At 40.8% G+C, this 26,670-nt stretch overlaps 1 protein-coding gene across 1 annotated transcript in view; it reads left to right on the top strand.

Annotated features, from left to right (window-relative positions):
• The window catches only part of EXOC6 (exocyst complex component 6), a 176,942-nt gene that overhangs the window by 77,168 nt on the left and 73,104 nt on the right, over nt 1–26,670 (top strand). The window contains exons 15-17 of the mRNA XM_065408079.1: nt 5,508–5,617; nt 15,550–15,661; nt 17,447–17,581. Of these exons, the coding sequence (XP_065264151.1) occupies nt 5,508–5,617; nt 15,550–15,661; nt 17,447–17,581 (357 nt within the window). The remainder of the gene's footprint in view (nt 1–5,507; nt 5,618–15,549; nt 15,662–17,446; nt 17,582–26,670) is intronic.

Here is a 26,670-nt window from a genome sequence, read left to right on the forward strand (position 1 = left end):
GAAGAAGAACTTCCTTTTATTTGTTTTAAACCTGCTGCCTATTAATTTCATTTGGTGATCCCTAGTTCTTGTATTATGGGAATAAGTAAATAACTTTTCCTTATCTACTTTCTCCACATCACTCATAATTTTATATACCTCTATCATATCCCCCCTTAGTCTCCTCTTTTCCAAGCTGAAAAGTCCTAGCCTCTTTAATCTCTCCTCATATGGGACCCTCTCCAAACCCCTAATCATTTTAGTTGCCCTTCTCTGAACCTTTTCTAGTGCCAGTATATCTTTTTTGAGATGAGGAGACCACATCTGTACGCAGTATGCAAGACGTGGGCGTACCATTGATTTATATAAGGGCAATAATATATTCTCCGTCTTATTTTCTATCCCCTTTTTAATGATTCCTAACATCCTGTTTGCTTTTTTGACTGCCTCTGCACACTGTGTGGACATCGTCAGAGAACTATCCACGATGACTCCAAGATCTCTTTCCTGATTTGTTGTAGCTAAATTAGCCCCCATCATATTGTATGTATAGTTGGGGTTATTTTTTCCAATGTGCATTACTTTACATTTATCCACATTAAATTTCATTTGCCATTTTATTGCCCAATCACTTAGTTTTGTGAGATCTTTTTGAAGTTCTTCACAGTCTGCTTTGGTCTTAACTATCTTGAGCAGTTTAGTATCATCTGCAAACGTTGCCACCTCACTTTTTACCCCTTTCTCCAGATCATTTATGAATAAGTTGAATAGGATTGGTCCTAGGACTGACCCTTGGGGAACACCACTAGTTACCCCTCTCCATTCTGAGAATTTACCATTAATTCCTACCCTTTGTTCCCTGTCTTTTAACCAGTTCTCAATCCATGAAATGACCTTCCCTTTTATCCCATGGCAGCTTAATTTACATAAGAGCCTTTGGTGAGGGACCTTGTCAAAGGCTTTCTGGAAATCTAAGTACACTATGTCCACTGGATCCCCCTTGTCCATATGTTTGTTGACCCCTTCAAAGAACTCTAATAGATTAGTAAGACACGATTTCCCTTTAGAGAAACCATGTTGACTTTTGCCCAACAATTTATGTTCTTCTATGTGTCTGACAATTTTATTCTTTACTATTGTTTCGACTAATTTGCCCGGTACCGACGTTAGACTTACTGGTCTGTAATTGCCAGGATCACCTCTAGAGCCCTTTTAAAATATTGGCGTTACATTAGCTATCTTCCAGTCGTTGGGTACAGAAGCCGATTTAAAGGACAGGTTACAAACCCTAGTTAATAGTTCCGCAATTTCACATTTGAGTTCTTTCAGAACTCTTGGGTGAATGCCATCTGGACCCGGTGACTTGTTAATGTTAAGTTTATCAATTAATTCCAAAACCTCTCGTGACATTTCAATCTGTGACAGTTCCTCAGATTTGTCACCTACAAAAGCTGGCTCAGGTTTGGGAATCTCCCTAACATCCTCAGCCGTGAAGACTGAAGCAAAGAATTCGTTTAGTTTCTCTGCAATGACTTTATCCTCTTTAAGCGCTCCTTTTCTATCTCTGTCATCGAGGGGCCCCACTGGTTGTTTAGCAGGCTTCCTGCTTCTGATGTTCTTAAAGTATGAAAGTCTTCATTCCTTGCAGGCGGCCATCCTTTACTCTCTTGGGTACGCCCATTTGCCCCAAAGAAAAAACAAAGAACACCTTGACAGAGACCTTCATCTGGCACTTTTTCCATCAAAGAGCTTCAGAGCCCCTAATAAGGGACAGTGTCATCAGAGAAAGAGACCTTCTACCTCAGCTATGTTCTCATCTCATATATATATCTGCACCCAAGCAACCATTTTGATGGGTTGGTCGGGAGTTGCAATTCAGTCAGTTCTCAGGATCTAGACTCTTCCTGTCCCCTATTTGGGAATTCTCTCTACTTCTTTGAGGATGCATGGAGCATAACTAAAACAGATCACTGGGTCTTAGAAATAGTCTCAGTCAGATACTCCATCCAGTTCCATACTGTTCCTACCACTACCTTCCTCCTAATCTTTCTTAAGGGGCTCATCTCAGAAGTGGCTGTTGCATCATTAGATGCTTTCAGTTCTGTCCCTTGGAGCATTAGAAGAAGTTCTGCCTCAGTACCATGGGAAAAGTTTTATTCCATCTAGTTCCTGATACCAAAGTAGGGGAAATAATATCCCATTCTGGATTTGAGGATCCTCAACACCTTCATTTGCTGCTTCAAATTCAGAATGGTAACCCTAGCATCCATAATTCCGACACTTGCGAGATGCTTACTTCTATATCATCATATGTCTGGTGCACAGGAATATATAAGATTCCAGGTAAGACAAAATTATTATTAATACACGGTCGTCTCCTTTGGCCTCTCTGCAGTGCTGAGGATATTTACCAAGGTCCTAACAGTTGTCACTGCTTACCTAAGAAGGAAAACTATAATAGTCTATCTGTACCTGGATGATTGGCTTATTTGGGGAAAGTTGCTGCAGCAGGGTGGAAACCACCATATAGCAGATTCTTCATCTCTTCCTTACTCTTGGCCTGAGAATCAACAAAGAAAAGTCCAGATCAACACTACCGCAACTAATAGAATTCATAGATGCAATAATAGACTCTCTAGGACAGCCAGAGCCAATCTTATTCGACAAATTCAACACCAGGGCCAATCTTATTACTCCAATATAGTTTAATCCTCACACTACAGTAGGGACTTGGAAGCATGGCCTCCCGTATGTTCTTCACACAGCATGCCAGACTGCATCTACACTGCATGCATGGTTGGCTGAGTTCAGTATATGTTCTGAACAGGCATCGTTTGGTCATGTCGGTCTCTTCTAGACGTCCTGATGTCACTGAAAAAGTACAAGGACTCCAAAGAGGTGTGCAAGGGAGTACTCTTCTCATTATCCCTTCCAACCAAGATCACAGCGATGGATGCATCTCTTCTGGGATGGAGAGTGCATGTGAATGATCACCAGGCACAAGGTGTCTGGACTCATGAAGAGATTTGACTGGCTGTAAATGAGTTAAGAGCTCAGAGCAATTTACAATGCCTGTGCTGTGTTCCTACTATTCATTAAGGGGAGGTCGATTCACATTATGAGAGACAACATGACAGCCATGTTACAGGCAAGCAGGGAGGAGCATGATCAATCCCTATATGTCAGGAAAAAGTTTGACTATGAACCTGGTGTATCCATCACCAGATATCTCTCATGGTGACTCATCTCCCGAGTCTACAAAATGCTCTAGCAGACTTGTTTTTGGTCAGAAAATCAAGGACTCTGATTTATATCACCATCTGGGAACGGGGTCACCCAGCAATAGGTCTGTTTGTGGTGCATAAGAACAGGAAATGTCTTATTTTCTGCTCCAAGGAAGTCAATGTCCAGGGTCCCTTAAAATGTATTTCTCATTCCTTAGTTTGTAAATCTCATGTATCCTTTTCTTCCAAACCATCCCCCTGCCCTGCCCCGATCCCCAAAGTACTTGGGGAGATCAGATCAGACAGGATGTTGCCAGATTCATCATGATTGTTCCCAGCTGACCAAGATATTTTTGATACCCGGAGTTAGTGCAGTTGTCTGTTTATCCTCCAGAGATTCTTTCCCTTCTGCCAGACCTGATAGCTCAAAACCAGGGAAATGTCCTTCACCCAAACCCAGTCTCCCTACATCTTTTGGCCTGGCTGCTGGCTGAATATCAGGCATAGAGAGATCATGTTCCTTGGATGTACAGAACATTTTAATCCATAGTAGAAAGGACTCCACCAGACAGACCTACACTGCTAAATGGAAAAGATTTTCAATCTGATGTGAGCAAAGGCAGCTGCACCCTATTGTCATTCAGATCCCTGTCATTATTAGACCTACTTACTCTTGCTAACAGACTCTGGTTTGGCCATTAGCTTTATTATGCTGCATTTAGCAGTAATTTCTGCACATCACTCACCTGTCAAAAACTTCACAGTGTTTTCCCATCCTATTATGACAAAATTTTTACAAGGTCTCACTAGGGTTTTTCCACCAGAAAGAAATCTTCTTCCCAATTTGGGATTTTACCAGGGATTAAAGTGGCCCCAATTTGAACACATGACATCCTGTTCTCTATTGCATTTATCTATGAAGATCTCTTTTTTGGTTTCAATTACATCAGCCAGATGGATCAGGGAGATACAGGCTCTTATGGTGGATCCACCTCGTACTATATTTCACCCAGATAAAGTGTCGTTTAAAACCCATCCCAAATTCCTGCCTAAGTAGTTACAGACTTGAATATAAATCAAATAATCCACTTTCTGTCATTTTTTCCTAAGTCATATCCTAGTAAGGGAAAAGATCGGCTGCATATTCTAGATGTTCAAAGAGCCCTAGCCTTCTGTTTACAAAGGATGAAATCTTTCAGGGCTTCCCTGTGATTATTTGTGGCATCTGCTGAAAGAACAAAGGGTCAGCCAGTATCAGCAAAGGGTCAGCCAGGATGGGTTTAGGGTTGCATTAAGGCTTGTTATGACATAACTTGTCTAGATCCTATAGCTTAGACTAGGTTGCATTCTACTAGAGTTCACTTCCTTGTACAGTGTACCCATTTCAGACAGCTGCAAGGCAGCCAGTTGGAGTCTGATTCATACTTTTACAAAACACTCTTCCACTGGAAAGGCATCGAGGTACGATGCTTCTTTTGCAGACCTGTACTGCAACCTCTCTTTAACTATACTATGAGAACCCACCTCCTTAGATCAGGTCACTGCTTGTGAGTCACCAAGAGTGGGATGGACATAAATATATGGACAAGCTCTCAAAGAAGAAAGAATAGTTGCTTACCCTACAATAACTGAAGTTCTTTGAGATGTGTTGTCCATATATGTATTTTCCACAGTCCTCCCTTCTTCCCTAGTACTAGAGAGTCCTATAATATCTGGATTTTGTGGTAGCGAAGGAACTAAGTGGTGGTTGGGCTACTCCACCCCTTATGCTGTCGATACAGGAGCACAAGGACGCTTGGCGCATGACAGCTCCAATGGATGTGCTGACCAAAAGACTCCCAAATCAAGTGCCTGAGGCACATATGCACCAAGAGTCAAATATATATAGAGAGAACACATTTTGAACAACTCCAGTTACTGTAGGATAAGAAACATTTCTGTTTTCTGTGCCTCTTTCCCTCCCTAGTCCTTTTCTGGCCTATTTAGACTGAAAGCTCTTTTGGGCAAGAACTGTTTTTACTGTGTGTTTGTCCAGTAGGGTCTCAATCTTGTCTGGAATTTTTAGGTTTTATTGTAATACAAATAAATAATTTCTGTTATGTTATAAATTATTTTCATAAGTGTGATGGTCAGTCTAATACATGCCCATGTTTATATTTGATGAAAAGCAGAAACAAAAATAAATTGGATTAAAATATTTAAATTATAGTATTTGGCATTTATTAGATTGCCACGTGTAATGTGAATATCTAGTTAGAATCAAAGTTTGAAATATAATGTAGAATTAATGTTTTGTTTCCATAGCAATCCTTCCCAAAGAAACTCCCAATGTCTCAATCGGTGCCTCAGATTTATATCCAGGTTAAGGAGTTTATCTATGCAAGCCTTAAATTTTCAGAGTCACTTCACCGCAGGTAAGCATTGATAAAGTGGTATATATACATTATCTTGGCATGTGCGTGTTTTTGTTTCATAATTGGAAGTTAATGAGACATACATATAATGTGATCAAATGTAGCATGTGTATATCATATGTGTATGATAGTTTTGCACAGAAAACTGTCTACAATTTTAGTATCATGTTAGACAATATTTACTGGTTTGAATTTTATGGAGGTTTTCTTCTTTTAAAAAATCATGCAGTAGTTGAAAAAAGTAACCCGGAACTGGATAGTTCAGCAAAAGCTCTTTGTTTTGCTAATGCAGATTGGTTTTGCTGGTACACCTACCTCGATAGAATGCTGTCCTTGGGAGCCAAAAAAAACTTACCGTGTTATAGGTGAAACCGCGTTATATTGAACTTGCTTTGATCTGCCGGAGTGCGCAGCCCCCCCCCCCCCCGGAGCACTGCTTTACTGCGTTATATCCGAATTTGTGTTCTATCGGGTCGCGTTATAACGAGGTAGAGGTGTATCTACAATATAGCTGTAGAAATTTTACTCTGAGAGGGTCAGTGAAAATAGAGAAAACTTAAATAGAGTGCAAGAAGAAAAGGGAAAATGACATACAGATGAATATTTATCATTTGTAAAAGTTTTGTTCTAGTTAATTCATGGAAGTCCTATGGCCTGTGTTATACAGGAGGTCAGACTAGATGAACACAGTGGTCCTTCTGGCTTTATAATCAATGAATCTCTGAGTTAAATGCCAGTCACCTGCATCAATGGATGGGGGAACTTGATGGGGCCAGCAGTGAAAGGGGGACAGCCAAACGCCTGTTCAGAGGGCCAGGAACAAATTTTTTTCTTCCATGAGCAGAGGACCAGGGTGTTTTTTGCCTTCCTTGCAGCACCTTCAAGCTACAGTAAGTTGAGCAGGAACACACTTAGTGCCTAACTGAGGTACTGGGGTGGAGTTGTTTGTTTGTCACAATTTGCGGCCTGTTTCCAGGGCAGTTAAGAGAATAAAATGAATGTTCCCAGAGGTAACAGACCTGGGATTTTGGTGCTGGGCCTTGAGCTCATGTGATAGGGTGAAACCTTGTGGCCTTTGCGGACCGAGGTCCCCTCCCAGGTGCACCCTCTGTCCCCTTCATGCGGGAGAGGGTGTGCTAGGACTCAGACAGAGCTGACTCCTGTGTGGGGTAGGCTGAGGAAAGCCTGCCCAGCATTATAGGTTATATGGTAAGGACTGAAGCCCTGTAACCCTGGCACCAGTTACGGGTTATACAGGGCCAGTGCAAGGATATTTTGCACCCTAGGCGAAACTTCTACCTTGCGCCCCCCTCTTCCCTCCCCTCCCCCCGGAGTATCGCTTATTATAAACTTTCAAAAATGAATACTGCATGATGTGGCATTGTTCATTAGAATTAATACACATTGAAAATTTATTAATTTCATTATTTAGTGTACATATTTAATGAAAATAAATGGCCTTGGGTCTCCTGCACGTGGCTAGAGTCCCTCCTGCCCTCCCCCCCCCATGGATCTGGAAAGGACTGTTTTGGGGATCAGAGCACAGATCTCGGGGGCTCGGGGAGGAGGCGGCTCCGGGCTGGCAGGGGGGGCACGGGCTCCTACCAGCTGCAGCCCAGGAAACAGCAGAAAGCAGGTAACGGCTGGGAGCTCCCAGATTCACCCCCCGGTTCCTCCCGCGCCCCTGGCCGCCCCGCTGGAGCCGCGAGCGGAACCCGCTCCCTGCACAGCATCGTCCAAGCCCCTCAAGGCAAACCCTGCCCTGGCCCGGCCGCGGACCGCCCCTGTGCAGGGAGTGTGAAAAATTTTTTTGGGCACCACTTTCTGGCACCCCCAAATCATGGCGCCCTAGGCGGCCGCCTAGTTTGCCTAGTGGTTGCACCAGCCCTGCCTGGGCTTTTATAGTAAGGATCCATGTAATACAAGAACTAGAGGTCACCAAATGAAATTAATAGGCAGCAGGTTTAAAATAAACAAAAGGAAGTATTTCTTCACACAATGCACAGTCAATCTTTGCCAGAGGATGTTGTGAAGACCAAGACTATAACAGGGTTCAAAAAAGAACTAGATAATTTCATGGAGGATAGGTCCATCAATGGCTATTAGCGAGGTTGGGCAGAGATGGTGTCTCTAGCCTCTGTTTGCCAGAAGCTGGGAATGGGTGGCAGGGGATGGATCACTTGATGATTACCTGTTCTGTTCATTTCTTCTGAAGCACCTGGCATTGGCCACTATTGAAAGACAGGATACTGGGCTAGATGCAGTGATCAGCTGCCAAAATCTTAACAACTGGTTCCCTATAAAAAGTTCTGATTTAAGGGATGTGCCACAGTATGTATTTTTTGTACCAATAGGGTTACCATACGTCTGTATTTTCCTGGGAGGAATCCCGGGAGGCAATTTAAGAACCAAAAAGCCTGACATGTCTGGGAAAATACAGATGTATGTTAACCCTACCTAAAGTTCTTTTTAAACAAGATGGGCCTGAACTAGAAATGAGCTCCATTTCACATGTGTGGGTCCCCGCCACTCCCTGGGGGTGTGCTAGGGTGACCAGATGTCCCAATTTTATAGGGACAGTCCTGATTTTTGGGTCTTTTTCTTATATAGGCTCCTATTACCCACCACCCCCTGTCCCAATTTTTCACACTTGCTGTCTGGTCACCCTAGGGTGTGCACATGTGGGTCCCAGCTGCTCCCTGCCCCCCTCATTGAAGCAGGTGTGCAGGGTTACTGCCCTGGGAACTGCAGGGCCCCAGTGGACGTGGGGCTGGCTGCAGACGGGCGTGGAGCAGGGCTAGTTGGAGGCAGGGGGTGCGGGGCTGGCTGCGGGCAGGGCAGGGGGTGCGGAGCTGGCTGGAGACAGGAGGGTGTGGGGTTGGCTGGAGACGGAGGGTGTGGGGTTGGCTGGAGGCAGGGCAGGGGCTGACTGGAGGTAGGGGCTGGCTGCAGGCAGGGCAGAAGGGTGCGGGGCAGGCTGGAGACAGAGGGGTGTGGGCCTGGCTGGCTTCGGGCAGGGCCGCAGCGGGGTGTGGCAGGGGTTGGCTGGAGACAGAGGAGTACGGGGCTTGCTGGCTTCGGGCAGGGGTGTGTGGCAGGGATTGGTTGGAGACAGGGTAGGGGATGCGGCAGGGGCTGGCTGCGGGCAGGGGGTGCGGGGCTGGCTGCAGGCAGGGCAGGGGGTGTGGGACTGGTGCGGGCAGGGCAGAGGGTGCGGGGCTGGTGCGGGCAGGGCAGGGGATGCGTCAGGGGCTGGCTGCGGGCAGGGGGTATGGGTACTCACGGGGAGAGTGTCTTGGAGCAGTCCAAGCAGCAGGACACAGCCCAGGCCCAGCAGAGCAGCCGGGGACCCACCAGGCAGCAGTGGGAGCCTCAGGGCCAGAGTTCGGGGGGAGCAGCAGCAGTAACAGGGCCAGGTGGCGGCCCACATGGCTCCCGCAGCGCAGCACCGCTGGCGGCCGGAGGAGGAATTGCACACGTCCCGGCTGGAGTCCATCAAAGTCGCAGTGCCCCCTCCTCACAGGGAAGCGGGTTAACAAGCAGTTCTAAAACCGCTTCAAAATTTAACAACCGGTTTGCGCGAACCGGCTCCAGCTCACCACTGGCTAGATGCACCTTTGGTCTGACCCAGTAGGGTTGTTCTTATGTTCTTAACTCTGGCTTTGGAACCAATTAAATGTCTGGTCTAGGAGAATATGAATGATGGGTGGGTAGTGCCCCTCCCCTGTGTTAAAGTTTAATAAAAGTTGCATTCTGCCACTTAATTTCATGCATGTGTCTATCCTCATTTTGTCACTGTGTCCACATTAACATGATGCATACTGTAAAACCATAGCATACTCATATACTTATTTATCTACTTTCTTCTTCCATCTTGCCAGATATTTATTTCCCCCAGTCATTCTGCCTTTGTCGTAGTTAGACTGTGAGTGCTTTGGGGCAAGAAACATACCTTTACTTCTTATACAAAGCACTATGCACACTAATGGTGCAATATGCAGGTATAAAATAATAATGTGGTCTCCCATCCCTACATTGGACCAGAATTCTTGAATGTATGTCAAATTGTTCTTACTTTGAAGATTCTCTTTGAAGTCACTTAGAGAGAGAGAGTTTCTGATAAAACAAAACTAAATATAAACTAAAGAGAAAGCTCTACAAAATGACTTTCTTCAGTGGAAAATATTTCAACACTTCCATTCTCCCCCCTGCTACCCCTCCCCCCCCAAAAAAGCCCAGCTTGGTTTTAATTACATAAAATAACATTTGTAGATTAGTCTTGAAGGCTCAAATTTGCTATTCACAGCTGGTCATCCACTTTTGCACTGTTAACAAATGTAAATGACTCTCCTTTCACACATTCTTAATTGATACTGTTTATAATTTACACGTACTAATGAGTGCCTGTTGACCCCCATATCTAAACAGTGACTCATTAAACACACAAATTACTCTTTCCTAACTGCTATGTTAACAAACCTCCAAGAGCTAAAAATAACAGATTTTTGCATCAGTGCTGAAATTCAGTTAGTGGTACTGGGTAATTGGGTGGTGAATAGGGTGTTTTGTGAGACAGATCATGGAACACTCATTTTTTTTGTAAATTCAAATCAGAAATGTTTTCTTGTCATGCCAATCTTTATAAGCATTACCAAATTGTAAACAGATACACAGCCTGGATATCTGTCGGATAGATACTGTTTGCAATATTGTAGCCCTGTTGGTCCCAGATATGAGAGAGACAATGTGGGTGAGGTAATGTCTTTCAAAAGTTTGTCTCTTCCACCAACAGAAGTTGGTCCAATAAAAGATATTACCTCTCCTACCTTGTGTCTCTCAAAGGTGTTTTCTCTCTTTCTGTTCCACAAGTTTTGAGTGTGTGTATATATTTGTATGTACAGATGTGTGTATATATTTATACTATAAGTACTGTGTATGCTTTTTGTGAAGGATTTTATCTTTTCCCAGGTTGATCTCTGAATCCATTGTATTGTTGCAGCATGTTTGTAGTAAATGTGAATTCTTTTGGGAACTGTCCTGAATGGGTATAAGCTGGCATTTTATCTGTGTCTCATTTATTTGGAGCACTGGGTTTGGGGACTTTGTTCCACTACTGTTGCTAACTCATTGGTGAGTATGTTAAAAAAGTTAGGGCTCAGGTTAAGTGACATGTCTCTATGAGTGGAACTGGGACTCTTGAGTCTTGAATTACCATTCCTCAAGTCTGGTTGTTAGCCTTCCAAGACTAAGGAAAAATTGGCTTAATTTCAAGGTATAATTATAGGTATAATGTCTCATCGAATCTCTGTTGTTATATCAACACCTCTTTATACCATATAAAAATGTGGATTTCAAAGATTTTGTAATGTGAGATGAGTGTGTTCAGATGGTGATTCATTTATTAAAGATACAGTTTTGCTTTTAAGTGTTTTGCCTGATCTATTTCTTAAGAGTAGTGTTGGTGTGTTGTACAAATTTAATCAGAAAATAGCAACTGCAGTTTTCTGGAGATGTAAAATTTGCAGTAGCTGAGCGATTTAACACTACTATTAATTTTGTTCCCATTCACATTTGATATGTTGAAAAATAAGTATTTAAAGATGCCTTGAAAGCCAGCCACAGGTTATTGCCAATTGGAAGAATTTGCTTGAAATCAAAGATGCAAAGTCTACGTGACTGATAAGAGATGAAATACTCAGATTTGGGGAGAGGAAGCTGTCTAACATTCGTTTGTAGTTTTTGAACTTGAATTCTAGAAACTCTTCATACTTAATTTTACTGACTTTAGTGTAATAAAGAGGTATTGAAATTCTATTTGTATCTTTCAGACAAATGTAAAGTTTTGCAATTGTTTGTTTTTATGCTCTTTTATGATAACTCTTACAGTGTATGGCTATAAAAGGATGAAATGGATCACCTTCAAATTATTATTTGCATTTTGAAATTATATATTCTATTAAGAATTCCTAGATCTAATATATGAGACTTACATATTTCTAAAAAATTCATGGGGGAAGAGAGAATATTTAATCTGCAGTGCAATCTTGAGCAACATGAGTTAGTTCATAGACAATGGAAAAAATCTATAATTTGGAAAAATCCATTAGATCTGTGAGAGGTTAAAAAAATTAAGGAAAGTGATTAACATTTAAAATGTGCATGGACTGGCCTGTAAATCAGCGATGTCCAAAATATGGCAGTGGCTTGAATCCAGACCTTGATGTTTTTAAATCCAGTTTGTTGTCTGCTGAATACGTCAGTTTGTAGCATAAATTACAAATAATAATTTCTAGTTCTTATATAGCACTTTTAATTTCTTAGCTCTCAAAGCATGTAAAAAAGAGGGGCAGAATCATTCTTTTACATGCCCTTTAATTTTTTGGCCTCCTTTATCTTCCTCTGCAGCAGTGGATTATCACCACTATCACCACCACCATTAGAAAAAGCATTTCTTCTGATTGAATATGAGAGCTGTTTCCAGGACAGTCATCACCAGGGTTCAGCAGTAGTATTGCCAAATATATTCTGGAAACTTGGGCAGTGATTTTCAAAGGAGCAGAGGGAATTAAGTGCCCATCTCCAATTGACTTTCATTGGGAATTGGGTGTCTGTGTTAGGCTTCCTTGAGAATCCCAGCCTTGATTATTAATTTTAAAAGTGAAAAGAAGCTGAGAGTGAGCCCCTGAAAGGATTCGGGGTGTGTAGATTGGAAAGTGACTTACTCTGAGCAACCAATCATTTTTAGTTCATTACTTAAATGTGTTTTGCACCCATGTTATTTCTTCTGCTCTGTCAAACAACATTGGGTTCTATTAGCAGTTTGACACAGTATAGATCAAGTAAATCAATCCAAATTAGTTTCCAGCAGACTCTAACTCATATTAAAAACCCATCAGAGTAGCACTGTATCTAAAATATTCCATAGAATCTGTCAGTGTAAAAATGTTGAATGATAAGACCACACAGTTGAATCTTGGGGTACAAAACCTAAGTGGTAAGAATGTAAATGTGTTAGTAGGGCATCCCGAATAAGAAAAAGATATTGAGTGCACAGTATTGAGAGAGATTGAAGAGGCTGCAAAATTTTACAAAATGACCTATATATAAACCAGGCAAGTTACACAATATGACAAAATTTAGAGAAGCAATTTCTCAAGATTTTAATGGTTGCTCTTGGAACAGCTTGTTCTTAGAGGACACAAAAGGGAGTGGCTGTTTTCTTGACTTAGTCTTAAAGTAACAGCATTTTGTAGCCATGTTGATCCCAGGATATGAGAGAGAAGGTAGGTGAGGTAATATCTTTCACTGGATCAACTTCTGGCATGATCTCCAGGTAGGTTTCCTGATTTTTTCTTCCAGGGTGTATGAGCAATTACGGAAGACAGGACATTGCTAAGAAGCTAAATGGTTTATTTGCATCAGTCTTCACCATAGAGAATGTTAGAGGGATACATACTCCAGGCCTGATTGTTTTTGATAATAAAAACATGGTTCTATCAGAAATTGAGTTACCAGAAGAAGTGGTGGAACAAATTGATTATTTAAAAAGCAACAAGTCACTAGGCCCAGATGGTGTAAATCTAAGAGTGCTGAGGCGTGTGTATGAAGTGGCTGAAGTATGAAGTGGCTGAACTGCTGGCAAAAATATGCAATCCCTCATTAAAAACAGCTACCATGGTACCCTCCAATACTCTAATGTTCTACTTATTTTAAAATGGCTTTGGGGTGATCCTTGAAATAGAATAATTAATATATGATGGAGGCTATCCAGCATGATTTCTGCAAAGAAAAATTGTATCTCACTAATCTATTAGAATTCTTTGAATGTGTCAATAATATTTGATACAGATAACCAGATTGACATAGTTTTAGATTTTCAAAAAGCTTTTGACAAGGTCCCTCGCAAGAGGCAACTAAAGAAACTAAATAGTCATGTGGTCAGAGGCAAAATATTGTCACAGATCAGAAACTGGCTAAGAGACAGAAAACAATAGGAAAAAATGCCAATTCATCATGCCAAAAGGTTAACACCAGGATGCCACAAGATTCTGTATTGCGTCTAGAGTTTAATATATTTATTAATGATTGGAAAGAGGGACAAGCAGTGAGGTGGAACAATTGACAGATGACACTGATATTTAGATTAGTCAAGACTAGAGAAGACTGAGGGACTTCAGAGAGAGTTAGGCAAGCTAGGTGAATGGGCAAAATAATTTCAGATGAAGTCCAGTGTTGATAAATACAAAGTAATGCTCATTGAAGGGGGAAATGTGTGTTGATTGTGCACCTCTTAGGGTTCTAAATTGACTATATCAACTCAAAAAAGGGACAACTCCATAAAGACCTCTGCTCAATGTGCAGTATGGTCAAAAAAGCAAACATTCCATGAAATTTAAAGGTGGCAAGTTCAAAACTGATCAAAGGAAATATATTACACAATGTATAACCAGACAGTGGCACTCATTGTCATCAGACATGGAAGCCAAGAATTTAGGAAAATTCAAAGAGATACTGGATGTTTATATGGATAAGAAATAATAATAGTTAATAATAACAAAAAAGGTATGTCAGGGTTTACGGTAATCTCTTACTATTCTGGATTAGGATGAAGCCTTTGTAAGGGAGCAGATTACCCCATATCTGCCCACTGCAGGGTTTCTTACACCTTCCTTTGAAGCATCCAGTGTTGGCCTCTACCAGAGACCTCTACCAACACTGGGTCTGATCCAGTATAAAAGTTCCTATGTTTCTGATTTTTAAACTGCTTAGCTGCTGGTGACACAGTGCTAGTAGTGTGTGTTTCTGTTCACCTGACACAATTTTCCTGGCCAGTGATTAGTTCCCACTATGGAGTTCCATGACCTACCAGTACATGTAGTGGCTTTTATCTTTATTTATTTATTTATTTATTTATTTATTTGGTGGTGTTAAATGTTGGAATTAGAGGGAATGTTTTATTCATTGCAGCAATGATACTGGGGAGGAGGCACCCCTCTGAAGCCAAAAAAAGAAAGAAAGAGGTCTTCCTTGTGATTGGCTGGTTACAGAACTCCCAACCAGTCACTTCAGATTGGAAGCAGGTTAATGTTCTGATACCTGATTCTGTTGAAAAGGATGTGAAAGGCATACTTTTGTCCTTGCTGTGTATCAGAAGAGGACAGATTAGTCACTTTAATTATACTGAAGCTGATTAAATTTCTTTAACTACGTAACCAAGTCATAGACAGATATTATTTCTGCAACATGTATAGAAGTTTCCTGACTCCCACTTGCCTTCTGATCACCACACATTACCTTTATGTGACAATGAGGAACCACTAGACTTCATCACTTCCACCAATGGGATTTTTATGGGGAGACTGACAGGTTACTAGTAAATGTGATTACATGGCCTGAACATCTGATACCACAAAATACTCGGATAACCCAGTCAATGCCTTTCCTAAATGGTTGTGAAGCACTGTTGGTGCAAGCTCAGAAATTCATATAGCATAAGTGCAGTGAGTGTTTGAGTAATTTTGATCCTGGATTTTGGTGTTGGGATTTTAAATCCATCTAATTAAAAGGATATAATTCTGAGATATGTTGAATATTAAACTGTGGCACAGCCATGAGTTGGTAAAGGAGAAAATAACTAGGGCAGGAGGAAAACAATGGAGAACGGAGGAAAGGCCTGAAACAATGGAAGGACAGTAGATGTTGGTGTCATTTAAATAGACTCAGTATCCAAACATGTAAAAGAAGGTGACCAAGGCAGAGATGAGGAAGAGTCATAGACAACCTTGGAGCCACCATAGCAGAGAGGGTTTGTTAATGTTTGTAAGCCATGTTGAAGATGCTAAGCATGTGAAGATGTAAAGGTGCTAAATATTTCAATTAAAGTATTGTAACTTTAGTATCGGTTTAACGGTATCCAAAACTTTGTTTTTCAGTTCAACAGAAATAGATGATATGCTTAGAAAATCTACAAATTTGCTGCTAACAAGAACTTTAAGTAGTTGTTTACAAAACCTCATCAAAAAGCCACACATAGGTTTAACAGAGGTAAGTTATGAAATACATAGCCCAAAGATTTTTTTTTTATAAAGGACAGTTACTGCTAAACATGTTTTCATAAATCCAGCTATATTGTAGTACTAAGCTTTATATCAGGTTAACAAATGTAATAGTTTGTTTGGTTTTAAATCACAAGAAACACTTTTATGTATAAATTCAAGAAATAGAAAAAGAGGAAGATGTATAGATGTATATTTCCATATGAAAATGACAACGCTGTAGAGTGTTGGGTCTAATGAAATATATATTTATATGTGGATGCATATTGAAGGAAGGGTTGCATTGAAGGAGTCCTGTTCAATAAGACATAGGTGTGCAAGGAATAAGTTAAGGGCTCCTGCCTCATTGATTGCACATTATTCAGTGCAGAGCATTCTTCTGCTATGTACAAATAGAAGAACATGGTGGAATTTCTTTCTTAATATTTTTAAAAATAGGAAATTTCACACTCACACACACACACACACACACACACACACACACAATTACAGCTGCAAAGTGAAGCATTCAGTTCAAGAAACAACAAAGTTAAGGTTCCCTACACCACCTGTCCTCCTTTTGTGTGTGCATTGCAATAAAATATTTTATTACATGATCACATACTGTTTTTTCCACAGGATCCCAGCTTCATTCAGGGTGTGTATTGGACTGAAAACGAGACAGGATTGAAAAGTGAATTAATGCTTGTGTACGTGGCAAGTTAGTGTGCAGCAAGCCAGGGGGTGAATATACAGTTCTTTGGCTAGCTATGCGCTAATATCCCATGTGGGGTGTACGCTAGGATTTTCATTCTGCTGTGGCTGTGATCACATGGGATGTTAGTGCACAGAAAGCTGGTGTGCTGTAGATCATGTCCTGACTTGCAGAGCACTAACTCACTGTGTAGATGAGCTCTTAGCCTGGTGTCTCATTCCCTGCAGTTATATGCTGTGCTATGGTGGCAGCACGGGTCTACTGAAAGCTGATGAATGATATTGCAGTTAAAGGAACTGGGCTGAGGCTATGAAATCTGGGTTCTATGGGTGCTATAGTATCTTGGGAAGGCACATGATCTCTCTGTGCCTTAGTTGTACATCTGTAAAATAGGGTACTTCCTGAACTCTCAGGGATGATGTGAAGATAAAATCTTTATTATATTTGAGGTGCTTAGTTACTAAAATGAATAAGGGCCATAGAAAAGACTATAAAGAGAGAGAAGAATCCTTTATATTGGGCAGGGTTTGGTTGCCATCCAGTAAATGAGGCATGGGGCCACACACTGTACAATGATGGTTTAAGAAATGTTGAAATGCTGTTTCATCCACTAAGCCCTGTCTGTTTTGTGTACTAACAAGGACATGGGTCCAGCAGAAAAAGAGAATATCATATAATACTGGGGTCATAGTTTATGCACAAGGGTGCAATCTTAACTTTGAAATTTCCTAACTTCTGACTTTCACTTTGTGACCGTAACATTTAATGTAATGCAGAGATTTTTCTGGTATGGAATTATTAATTTGACTATGGTGATCTTTTTTTAATCGTAACAGTCTTACAATATAAAATGGAATTTCTTTTTAATGAATTGATGGTTATAATTTTTGTTTTTAAATTGTAGTACGACTTGTGAGCAGTATTTGCATTCTGACTTTAAAATTGGCAGTTATTCAGTTGTATCCTGTAATACTATAATTATCTACTAGCAATGCAGTGGCTGAAAGCAATAACTCTTAAAAAAATCAGATGATATTTGTTGATGCAAGGGCATTTTACCAGAATTTTGGTCTTTTGTAGCTGGTGCAAATCATCATAAACACAACACACCTGGAACAAGCTTGTAAATACCTTGAGGACTTCATAACTAACATTACAAATATTTCCCAAGAGACTGTTCACACTGCAAGACTGTATGGTCTTTCCACTTTTAAGGTATGTAATATGTCCACCATTTAAATTATGAAGTCTAAAAATCTTTGCATTAAAATCACCATACATTAAGTGTAAAAAAGCAAAATAAATGAGGGCCCAGGAGGTTCTTACATGTTTTTACATTAACAGTTTCCTAAATGTTGAGAATTAAAGATAAATTATCAGTATTAACAATGAACAGGTAAATGTAGTTTTTCTTTTATGGCATTTTAAACATTAATAGGACATGAAAATGTGTTTGTATGTACATCGAAACAGCAAACTCTTGCAGATAGTTCGTGCCTTAGTCTTGAGGTAATTTGCGATTTTATTATTTACTGTATCATAAACTTTAATAGATTGTACTTCATATACTGCAAAGTGTTTAGTTTCAGAACAATATCAAACAAACAACAGGTTTTCTCAAAAGGTATATGTGTATATATAAATGTTTGCCTTTTTCTGCTGTAATAGCGGTACTTCATGATATATTTTCAAGCGTTCTTACTTAGTAATGTCAAAGAAACAGAATTTAAAAAGTGAAACTGTTGTAGTATAATTACATTTCAACCTGAGAATGAAAACATGATTCTGATATTGCACTGCTAGAAAACACATTGTTTTGAAGGCTTTTAGGTAACAGCAAGACAGAATTCAGAACTTCACTTATGAAGTTTAGAAATGGTTTGTAAAGCAATAATAGTTATATATTTGTCTTTTGAGAATCAGGTTTTACTGAATTTTCATTTAAAATAAGAAATAGTATTCATTCACAATAATATATGCAAAAAATGTAATTATATCTGGCTCTATACCACCCTATTTTATTTATACCGATGTCTGTTGTCTAGTGTTAAAAAGTTTGAGTCAATATAATTCAATGATTAATACTATTCTAAGTGGGGGGCGGAAGGCGGAAAAACTGTGTTGGGGGGAGCTATGGGCGGGAAAGAATTGTTGATTCCTAAATTCTAATATTAGCTGATCATATGCATCTATCTGGCCTAATGGTTAATAAGATTATAATCCTAGAAATTGTTTATTCATAGTGTAAATTGAGGAATGGCTTCCATATAGATGTCAATCTTGTAGCACACAAAAAGAGCTACATATAGAAGGTTAATGAACCACAAATCTAGGCACAGCACAGATTTTCATTGCAGTTCATCAAGCTAAGGGTTTGTCTACACAGCAGCTGTGAGGGTGCTTCCCAGAACGGGTAGACCGACATGCTAGCGTTAGTTGAGCTAGCACACTAAAAATAGCAATGTGGCTGCGGAGGGACGGGCGGTGGCAGAAGCTAGCCACCTAGAGGATTGGGCAGGATTGTACTTGAGCGGCTAGCCTGAGCTGCTGCCCATGCTGTCATAGTCACACTGCTATTTTTAGCATGCTACCTGGAGCAGAGCTAGTGTGTGTCTGTCTAACCACACTGGGAAGCACACTCTCAGCTGCTGTGTAGTTCTACTCGTAGCCTGTTGTGTGGCATCATGGTTCTGAGCTGTTGCTTCTTCCATTGATTTTTGGCAAGGTAATTGTTCAGGAAGGGTTTAATGTAAGGGAATATTATGTTCTTCTGAGTGCTGGTTTCTAGTATGAGGTAAGTACAGTATTCTAATCTAGACTATAGTTGTTATGGAGCAATCCTGAATCATATGTAAAATTGTTGTTTTGTTGTTATTTGTATTATGTTAGTGCCTAGAGGCCACCAGTCAAGGATCATGGGCCCATTATCTGAGGCTCTGTACAGTCAAAAAAATAGTCCCCGTCCAAAAGAATCTAGCCATATCCAAGCAACTCTGACAACTTTTATTCTCTATTAGAATACTCATTTTATATGTGGGAGCCCAGTAAATTCTGTAAATCTATCCATTATAGCTTCATGTGTCCATATCTCTTTATTTTTTGTACTTTTACACTCATAAATATGTTTTTGCCACAGTTTGATTTCTAAAATGTTCAACTAGACAAGAATTGCCAAGCCAGATTAGACCAGAGTTCTGTCTAGTCAGATATCTTGCCTCTGGCTGTGGCAACTACCTGACAAATACTTTCAGGAATGTAGGCGGTGGTCAGTTTATTGCACGTTACTACAAAGTACATATATCAGCACATGAAAAACACCTTTCCACCTGCTTTAAAATACTACTTCACTTCCACTTGCATAACCTTAATTTAAAATTGCTACCTATACAAGGGATGCAATGGGTAAACCAAAATTTCAGGAATGTGGAAAGAGAACAGTCAGATCAGAATCTACAGAATGTCACCGTTATTATCTTATCATCTGCTAATGAAATATGCTGTGATTTTGACATCACAACTGTTGTGTACCGCATTACAATTTTGTATGTTCCAAGATAGACATCTGTGACTCCAAATGGAAACCATTCCTAAATTTACACCGAATATGTGATTTCTGGGATCTATTTATTTATCTATTGCATACAAAAAAACTATGTTAAATTATTCAGAAAAATATGCATGTGATCATGTAATTAAATCATGCATCATAATGCATGCACACAAGGGACTTGAATTAAGGTTGCATTATGGCATTTCGTAACTTTTGACTGCTTGACCTTGCAACCTTAATAATGTTCTTTTAATGTAATCTTGTGTGTGTAATTTCCTAGATTTCTCAAAAAGCAAACTGAGAAAATAGAAATTCCATCATGTGAAACATATTGACACCCATGTTTCATTTTAGAACCTTTAGATCCTCTGCACAGATCACTGCTACCTGAGTTTATGGAGCAACTGGTGGAAGCGGACTGTTATTCGCAGCCCCTAGAGGGTTTCACAGCTATTTGTAGATGGTCAAGCAATAATGTTGAGACTCAGAAATCCTGGGTTCAATTCCAGGTTGTTAAGAGGAATGTTCCCTAGTGGTTATAAGTCCTTCTGCCTCAGTCTATCCCCATCCTGTCTCTGTTCCCCTCTGCTTCTATCAATTCCACACACCAACTCCTATGTCTGTCTCCCTCTGCTCCTGTCCTCTTCTGACTCTCTGCTTCTATCCCCACCTTGTCTTTGCTCCTCACTACTCTTCATTCAAGTCAGGCTGCTTCCTCCTCCTCTTCACTGCCTCTGGGCAAGCAATGGATACATTGAAAGCACAGGAGACACTATTTCTGCTCTCATTTCTGGTGCTCTGCGCCACAGTAGCTCTCAGCTGCCAGGAAGAACAATTGCAGGGAAAGTCCTGCTCAGCCCCTATAGCCTTGGGATGGAGCATACATGTGCAGTCTGTTTGGCACATAGCAGCTGTGCAGGGATAGAGCATGCTCAGTGCAGATGGACTCTTCAGAGAATTTAGCTGCCAAACTCTCAACAAGCCTCTTGATCATGTGTAATCTGAAACATTTTCAGAGGTTATAACTTGACCACAGGGCTGGCCTTACCATGAGGCGAACTGAGGTGGCTGCCTCAGGTGCCAGACAGTGGGGGTGGGGGTGGGGGCGGGGGCGCCACTAGGACCCAGAGTGTAGAAAATTGTCTGCTGCTGGTGCATATGTATTCTCTCTGCTCTAGGTGCACAGAGATGGTGGAGGAAGGAGGGCACAAGAGACATAACAGGCACAAGAGACAATGCAGGAGAAAAGGTGAGAGGGAATAACAGAAAGCAGCAGGAGCTGCAGGGAGAGAGAGGAGGAGGAGCCTCTTATGTACCTCTCTAGCACCCCCAGGAGCCTGAACTGATTAACACCAGCTTCTCAGGCAGCTTCCTGTTTCCTGCTGCTTCCCTGAACCCACTTGAGAAGAACAGGCAGTCAACTGAAGTAGTAGGAGCCAGTTAGGCCCTTAAGACACTGATATCTTCCCTCACTCAGGCCCTGCTACCAGCCTGTTTATTTGTCCCCTTCAATTGAGTGTTGAGAGCCACTATAGCTGGCACAGAACAGCAGTCATGAGGGGCAGCATTCAGAAAAAGAAAGCAAGCAAAGGAAGCTTTTCTATCTAAGCAGGAAGGAGCTCTCCTGAGATACATAGACACGAATGTTCACGGTGAGCCTTCCGGCCCCAGTGAGGATGTGAGTGGTGAGGAGATGTCTGATCTTCCAGTTAGTCAGAGTGCAGGTGACCTGGCAGCTACTGCAGCATCTATATCTCCATCTCAAATGGATGTAACCATGCACATGCCTGAAGAAAAGTGTAGATCAGAGAAGAGTGTGGTGGAGGCGCAAGAAACAGCTGCTGCTGAGTTTAGTTCCTTAAGTCTAGATGATCCGGGACTGTGGACCCACTTGAGCAGTAGCCTGAGGGACTTCCTTGTACTGCATGGGCCACAGCAAGTGAAAAACGTCATGTTCCCCAAAGACAATGAAAATAGAAGTTTCCATCCAACACATTACTGGCGTGAAATCCCCAGTGGTGACAAAGTGGAGAGGCCATGGTTTATGTACTCAAAAACCCAGAATGCTGCATAGTGTATTTGTTGCAAACTCTTCCAGTCTAATAATGTTCCAGCCACACTGGGTTCTACAGGAACAAAGGACTGGAAAAGTCTGGCATGCCGTGAGAAGGCAGCAAATCACCAGAGAGCATTCCATAGGTGGAAAGAGCTTGAGATGAGACTAAGGTTAAAGGCCACCATAGATGATCAGCATCAAGAGAAGATTGCATCAGAGTCTCTTTACTGGCAAAATGTTCTGAAAAGACTCATTGCCATTGTGAGAATGCTTGCTACCCAAAACCTAGCACTGCGTGGCACTTCAGATCAGCTGTATGTGCCAAACGATGGAAACGTCCTTAAAATTGTGGAGCTGATGGCTGAGTTTGATGCTGTACTCCAGGAGCATCTATGAAGAGTCACCACCCAAGAAATGTATACACACCACTACCTTGGAAAAACAATTCAAAATGAGATCATACAGTTACTGGCAACGAAAGTCAAACAGAAGATTGTGGCACATCTGAAGTCAGCAAGATATTACTCTGTTATTCTGGACTGCACACCTGACATCAGCCATACGGAACAAATGACTTTAATGGTGCGTTTTGTAACAACAACAGAACCTAGTGAAAATGTCCCTGCAATGGTGACGGTCAGAGAGTATTTTCTAGAATTTATTGACATTGATGATACTACAGGAGCTGGTATGACAAATGTGCTTCTTAAAAAGCTGGAAGATACGGGAATTGCGATAGCTGACATGAGAGGTCAGGGCTATGATAATGGTACCAACATGGGAGGAAAGAACAGAGGAGTGCAGACATGGATCCAAGAGTTAAACCCTCAAGCTTTTTTTGTCCCATGCAGTTCTCATTCATTGAACTCGGTGGTCAGTGATGCAGCATCAGCTTCTAGTGAGGCTGCTGAATTTTTTAATGTAATTCAAAGCATCTATGTATTTTTCTCTGCATCAACTCATCGATGGCAAATTTTGAAGCAACAGCTGGGAACATCCTCTCTCACAGTGAAACTACTGAGTGCCACACGATGGGAAAGTCGAGTGGAGGCGATAAAGCCTATCAAACACCAAATTGGGAAGATAGATGATGCCATAGTTGCCATTATGGAGGATAATGCTATGACAAGAACTGTTTGTGGGAGAACAGTGGCAGAGACAAATGGAATCACCAGAAAGATACATAACTTGAAATGTCTGTGTGTCTTGGTATTGGGGCATGACATGAAATAAATGTTGTAAGCAACAGACTCCAAGGTGTTGACCTTGATATATCTGGAGCAATGGAACAACAGGACAAAGCAAAGTCAGACCTACAGTCTTACCGGTCAGATGAGGGATTTCAAAACGTTCTGAAGAGTGCACAGAAGTTGGCAGAGGAACTTCACACTGAAGCTATTTTCCCACCCATTCAAGAATACAAGAGTCACTGAAGACGAAGACATTTTGATTACGAGGCACGGGATAATCCCATAAGAGACCCCAAACAACAATTCAAAGTTGAATTCTTTAACCAGGTGCTAGATTGTGCAATACAGTCAGTTGAAGAACGTTTCAACGCAGCTCAAGGAACACAGCAGTATATTTGGCATGTTGTATGATATTCCAAAACTCCTCACTATACCTGAAGAAGACCTACACCAGCAATGCAGGGCACTAGAGACAGTGTTGACACATGATGACATGCATGATATTGATGCGAGTGATTTAGGAGATGAACTGAAAGCCCTTTCAAGATACATTTCAGTAGGATCAACTCCAAAGGCTGTTCTGGAATTTATGTGCACAAATAAGTTGACCATCCTCTTTGCAAATGCTTTTGTTGCTCTGCACATACTTCTAACACTTCCTATAACAGTTGCCAGTGGAGAATGCAGCTTCTCCAAGCTGAAGTTAATAAAAACACATCTACTCTCCACAATGACACAGGAGAGGCTGGTCGGCCTTGCAACCATCTCAGTAGAGCATGAGCTGGCCCAGACTGTGGACCTTCAGGAACCAGTTCAAATCTTTGCAACCAAGAAGGCACAGAAAGCACCACTTTGATTATTCAAACAGATAAAAATGTCAGTGTTTACTATGCAGACAAGAAAAGTTACATTTGCTGTTCAGGTGTTTGAATGTTGAGTGTTACTTAAAATTTTTGAACAAGACATTTAAAGTTGTTAGTTCTCCTTTATTGGGGTAGGTAGCAGAGCAGTACCATGAGATGAGTAGAACAGGAAGAAGGCAGAATTGAGACCTTTCAAAGTTTTGGCCCAAGCGAGGGGGCATGGGAGCGTCATTTGAGCTCCCCGCCTCAGGTGCCAAAATGTTGTGGGCCAGCCTTGCTTGACCAGATTTGAGCTGATTTTCATCAGCACTGCAGAAGACAGATCCTTGACACTAGAATAATTCCCCTCCTTGCCATCCTGGCAGTTGTCAAGTCCCTGCTTCTCAATGAAGCAGTTGTAAAAATGTGTAAGATGGGCAAAACAGCCTATTTTCTCCTTATCTGTTTCTCAGAAATGGCTGGATCGTTTTAGCTGAAATGCTCTGATAAAGTTCTACCTGAGGCATACACTCAGCATGGAAAATTTCATCTTCAACTGTTACTTTGACAAAGTTATAAATAACTAGAAAAAAGATCATGTAATGGAAACATGTTACATTCTCTGCCTCTCTTTAGGTACTTAAATAGCCTTCATCAGCATAGTAGCAGACCACCTCACAGTTAATGAATTTATCTTCACCCCAGAGAGGTAGGAAAGTACTATTATGTCCATTTTCCAGGTGGGGGACTGAGGCACAGACACTAAGTGACCTGCCCATTGTCACACAGAATGTCTATGGTAGAGTGGAAATTAAACCCAGGTCTCTGGATTCCAAGTCCACAACCTTAATCACAAAGCCATCCGTCCTCCTCAGTCGTAAGTCAGATAGGTGCATGTGGTTAACTCCAAACCTAGACACAGCAATTAAATCTTTAAAGACAACTTATGTGAGGAAGCTCCATTCTAGCCAAGTAATTCAAAATGTCCATGACTAAGAAAAATTACACCAGATTCTGGTCCCTGCTTGGTCTGTATTACACCATAGTGACACAAATAAGCCAGAAAGATAGCTCAACTGGCCACCTGGAGATTCCTCCTGGGTAAGAGGAATTTCCACATGACATAGAGCCAGTGTAGTGGCACTATGCTGTAAACTTTTCTGGCCCTGACACAGGGGGCATTTTCAGAGGAAAGGGGACTTTGTGCTCCAATGGTCTCTGGCTGCCAGAAGAGTCCCTTGGAATGTGGGCAGCTGTACATAAAATAGAGCAGATTTTGGACTGAAAATCAGCTGAAATTACTTGATTTACCTACAGTGGTCAGGATCCTTACAAGGTCCAGGGGAAAGTTGACCCATAGGAATACAGCTGTTGGTTCTTCTCATAACAGTACAGAAAAACAAAAAGATATGCATGCATTACTCACATAATATACGGGGTCCTTGGAAACAGCTTAAAGGTGTCAAATACATAGGAGACATATGTTTATTGGTATTGGGGAGACAAATCAGGTTGTCACAATAATTTGAATAAGAAGTTGAATGAACACAACATAGGCTTAGAGATGCTATTTCAATATGATCAGTTGCCTTGTGATTTACACTTTTAATATACAGGTAAAATAACATGCTCTACTGGATTTTAAAATGAAACAGTTTATCTAGACTATGTAGAAGTTATTAAGTGGATTTATGTTAATAATGAGCTTAGCCTTACAATGGTAAACATGTCAGGATATGAAAGTCATGTCTTTCTTGAGAATTACAGGATGCTATCAATTAAAATGTCATGCTTTGGGTGTATGAGTAATAATCCCATTATAGATCACCCCCAACAAACTGTATCTTTGTAGGTATTGATGGGTTCATATTTGAAGAGAGACAAACTGGAAGATTGTTTATGCCAAATATTTTTGAGGTTACACCTACCCATTTCTCTGACTTGATCACGCATGTTGGCTGTTATTTTATATTTGTTTTCAATTTTTATTTATAGTTTGCTCATGACAAAAGAGGAGATAAAGTACAGTAATCACATTTAATGTATTTGAATATATATTAAAATTTACACATGTCTGTTTGTTGACCAATCTTCCAAATTATAAAGGTCTTTTCTCTCTAGAACTTTAAAAAACCGAATAATATAAATCCATCGTAACACTGTGGAAGAAGCAGAGATCTCACCTACAGTCAGAGTTACAATTCAGAATAATAGAATGGAAAATCTTCATAGCTACTAATAGCCATCTAGTTAACTAGTTGTCAATTAAAGTTAAAATTACAATTATCCATGCTTTAAACATGGGATCATTTATCTTCTAATATCTTGATACACTTGTATGGAAACTGTGATCTAATAGTTCAGAAGAAGTGCATCTAAAACTGCCCACGGGAAATCATTGAAGAATCCCCAAAACATTAGAAGTTCTCCTTTGAGAAATGCCTATATGGATTCCCACTCTTGAGGATAAGTGCACCTTTTTTGGATTAGCTCCTGGAGAAACTGAAAAAGGAAGCAAAGTCTATAGTAGCTGAGGTTCAGATGGAGTCCATACATTTTCTGCAAGCACTATACAGTTCCTGCTGTATTGTTGCCAGCTTAATGATGATGGCAGTTATGTACTGATCCTTTTGGATTTTTATGGCAGTTTTCTATATCTATGAAGA

The sequence above is a fragment of the Emys orbicularis genome, chromosome 7 (genome assembly GCF_028017835.1).
Source record: "Emys orbicularis isolate rEmyOrb1 chromosome 7, rEmyOrb1.hap1, whole genome shotgun sequence".
Taxonomy (NCBI): domain Eukaryota; kingdom Metazoa; phylum Chordata; order Testudines; family Emydidae; genus Emys; species Emys orbicularis.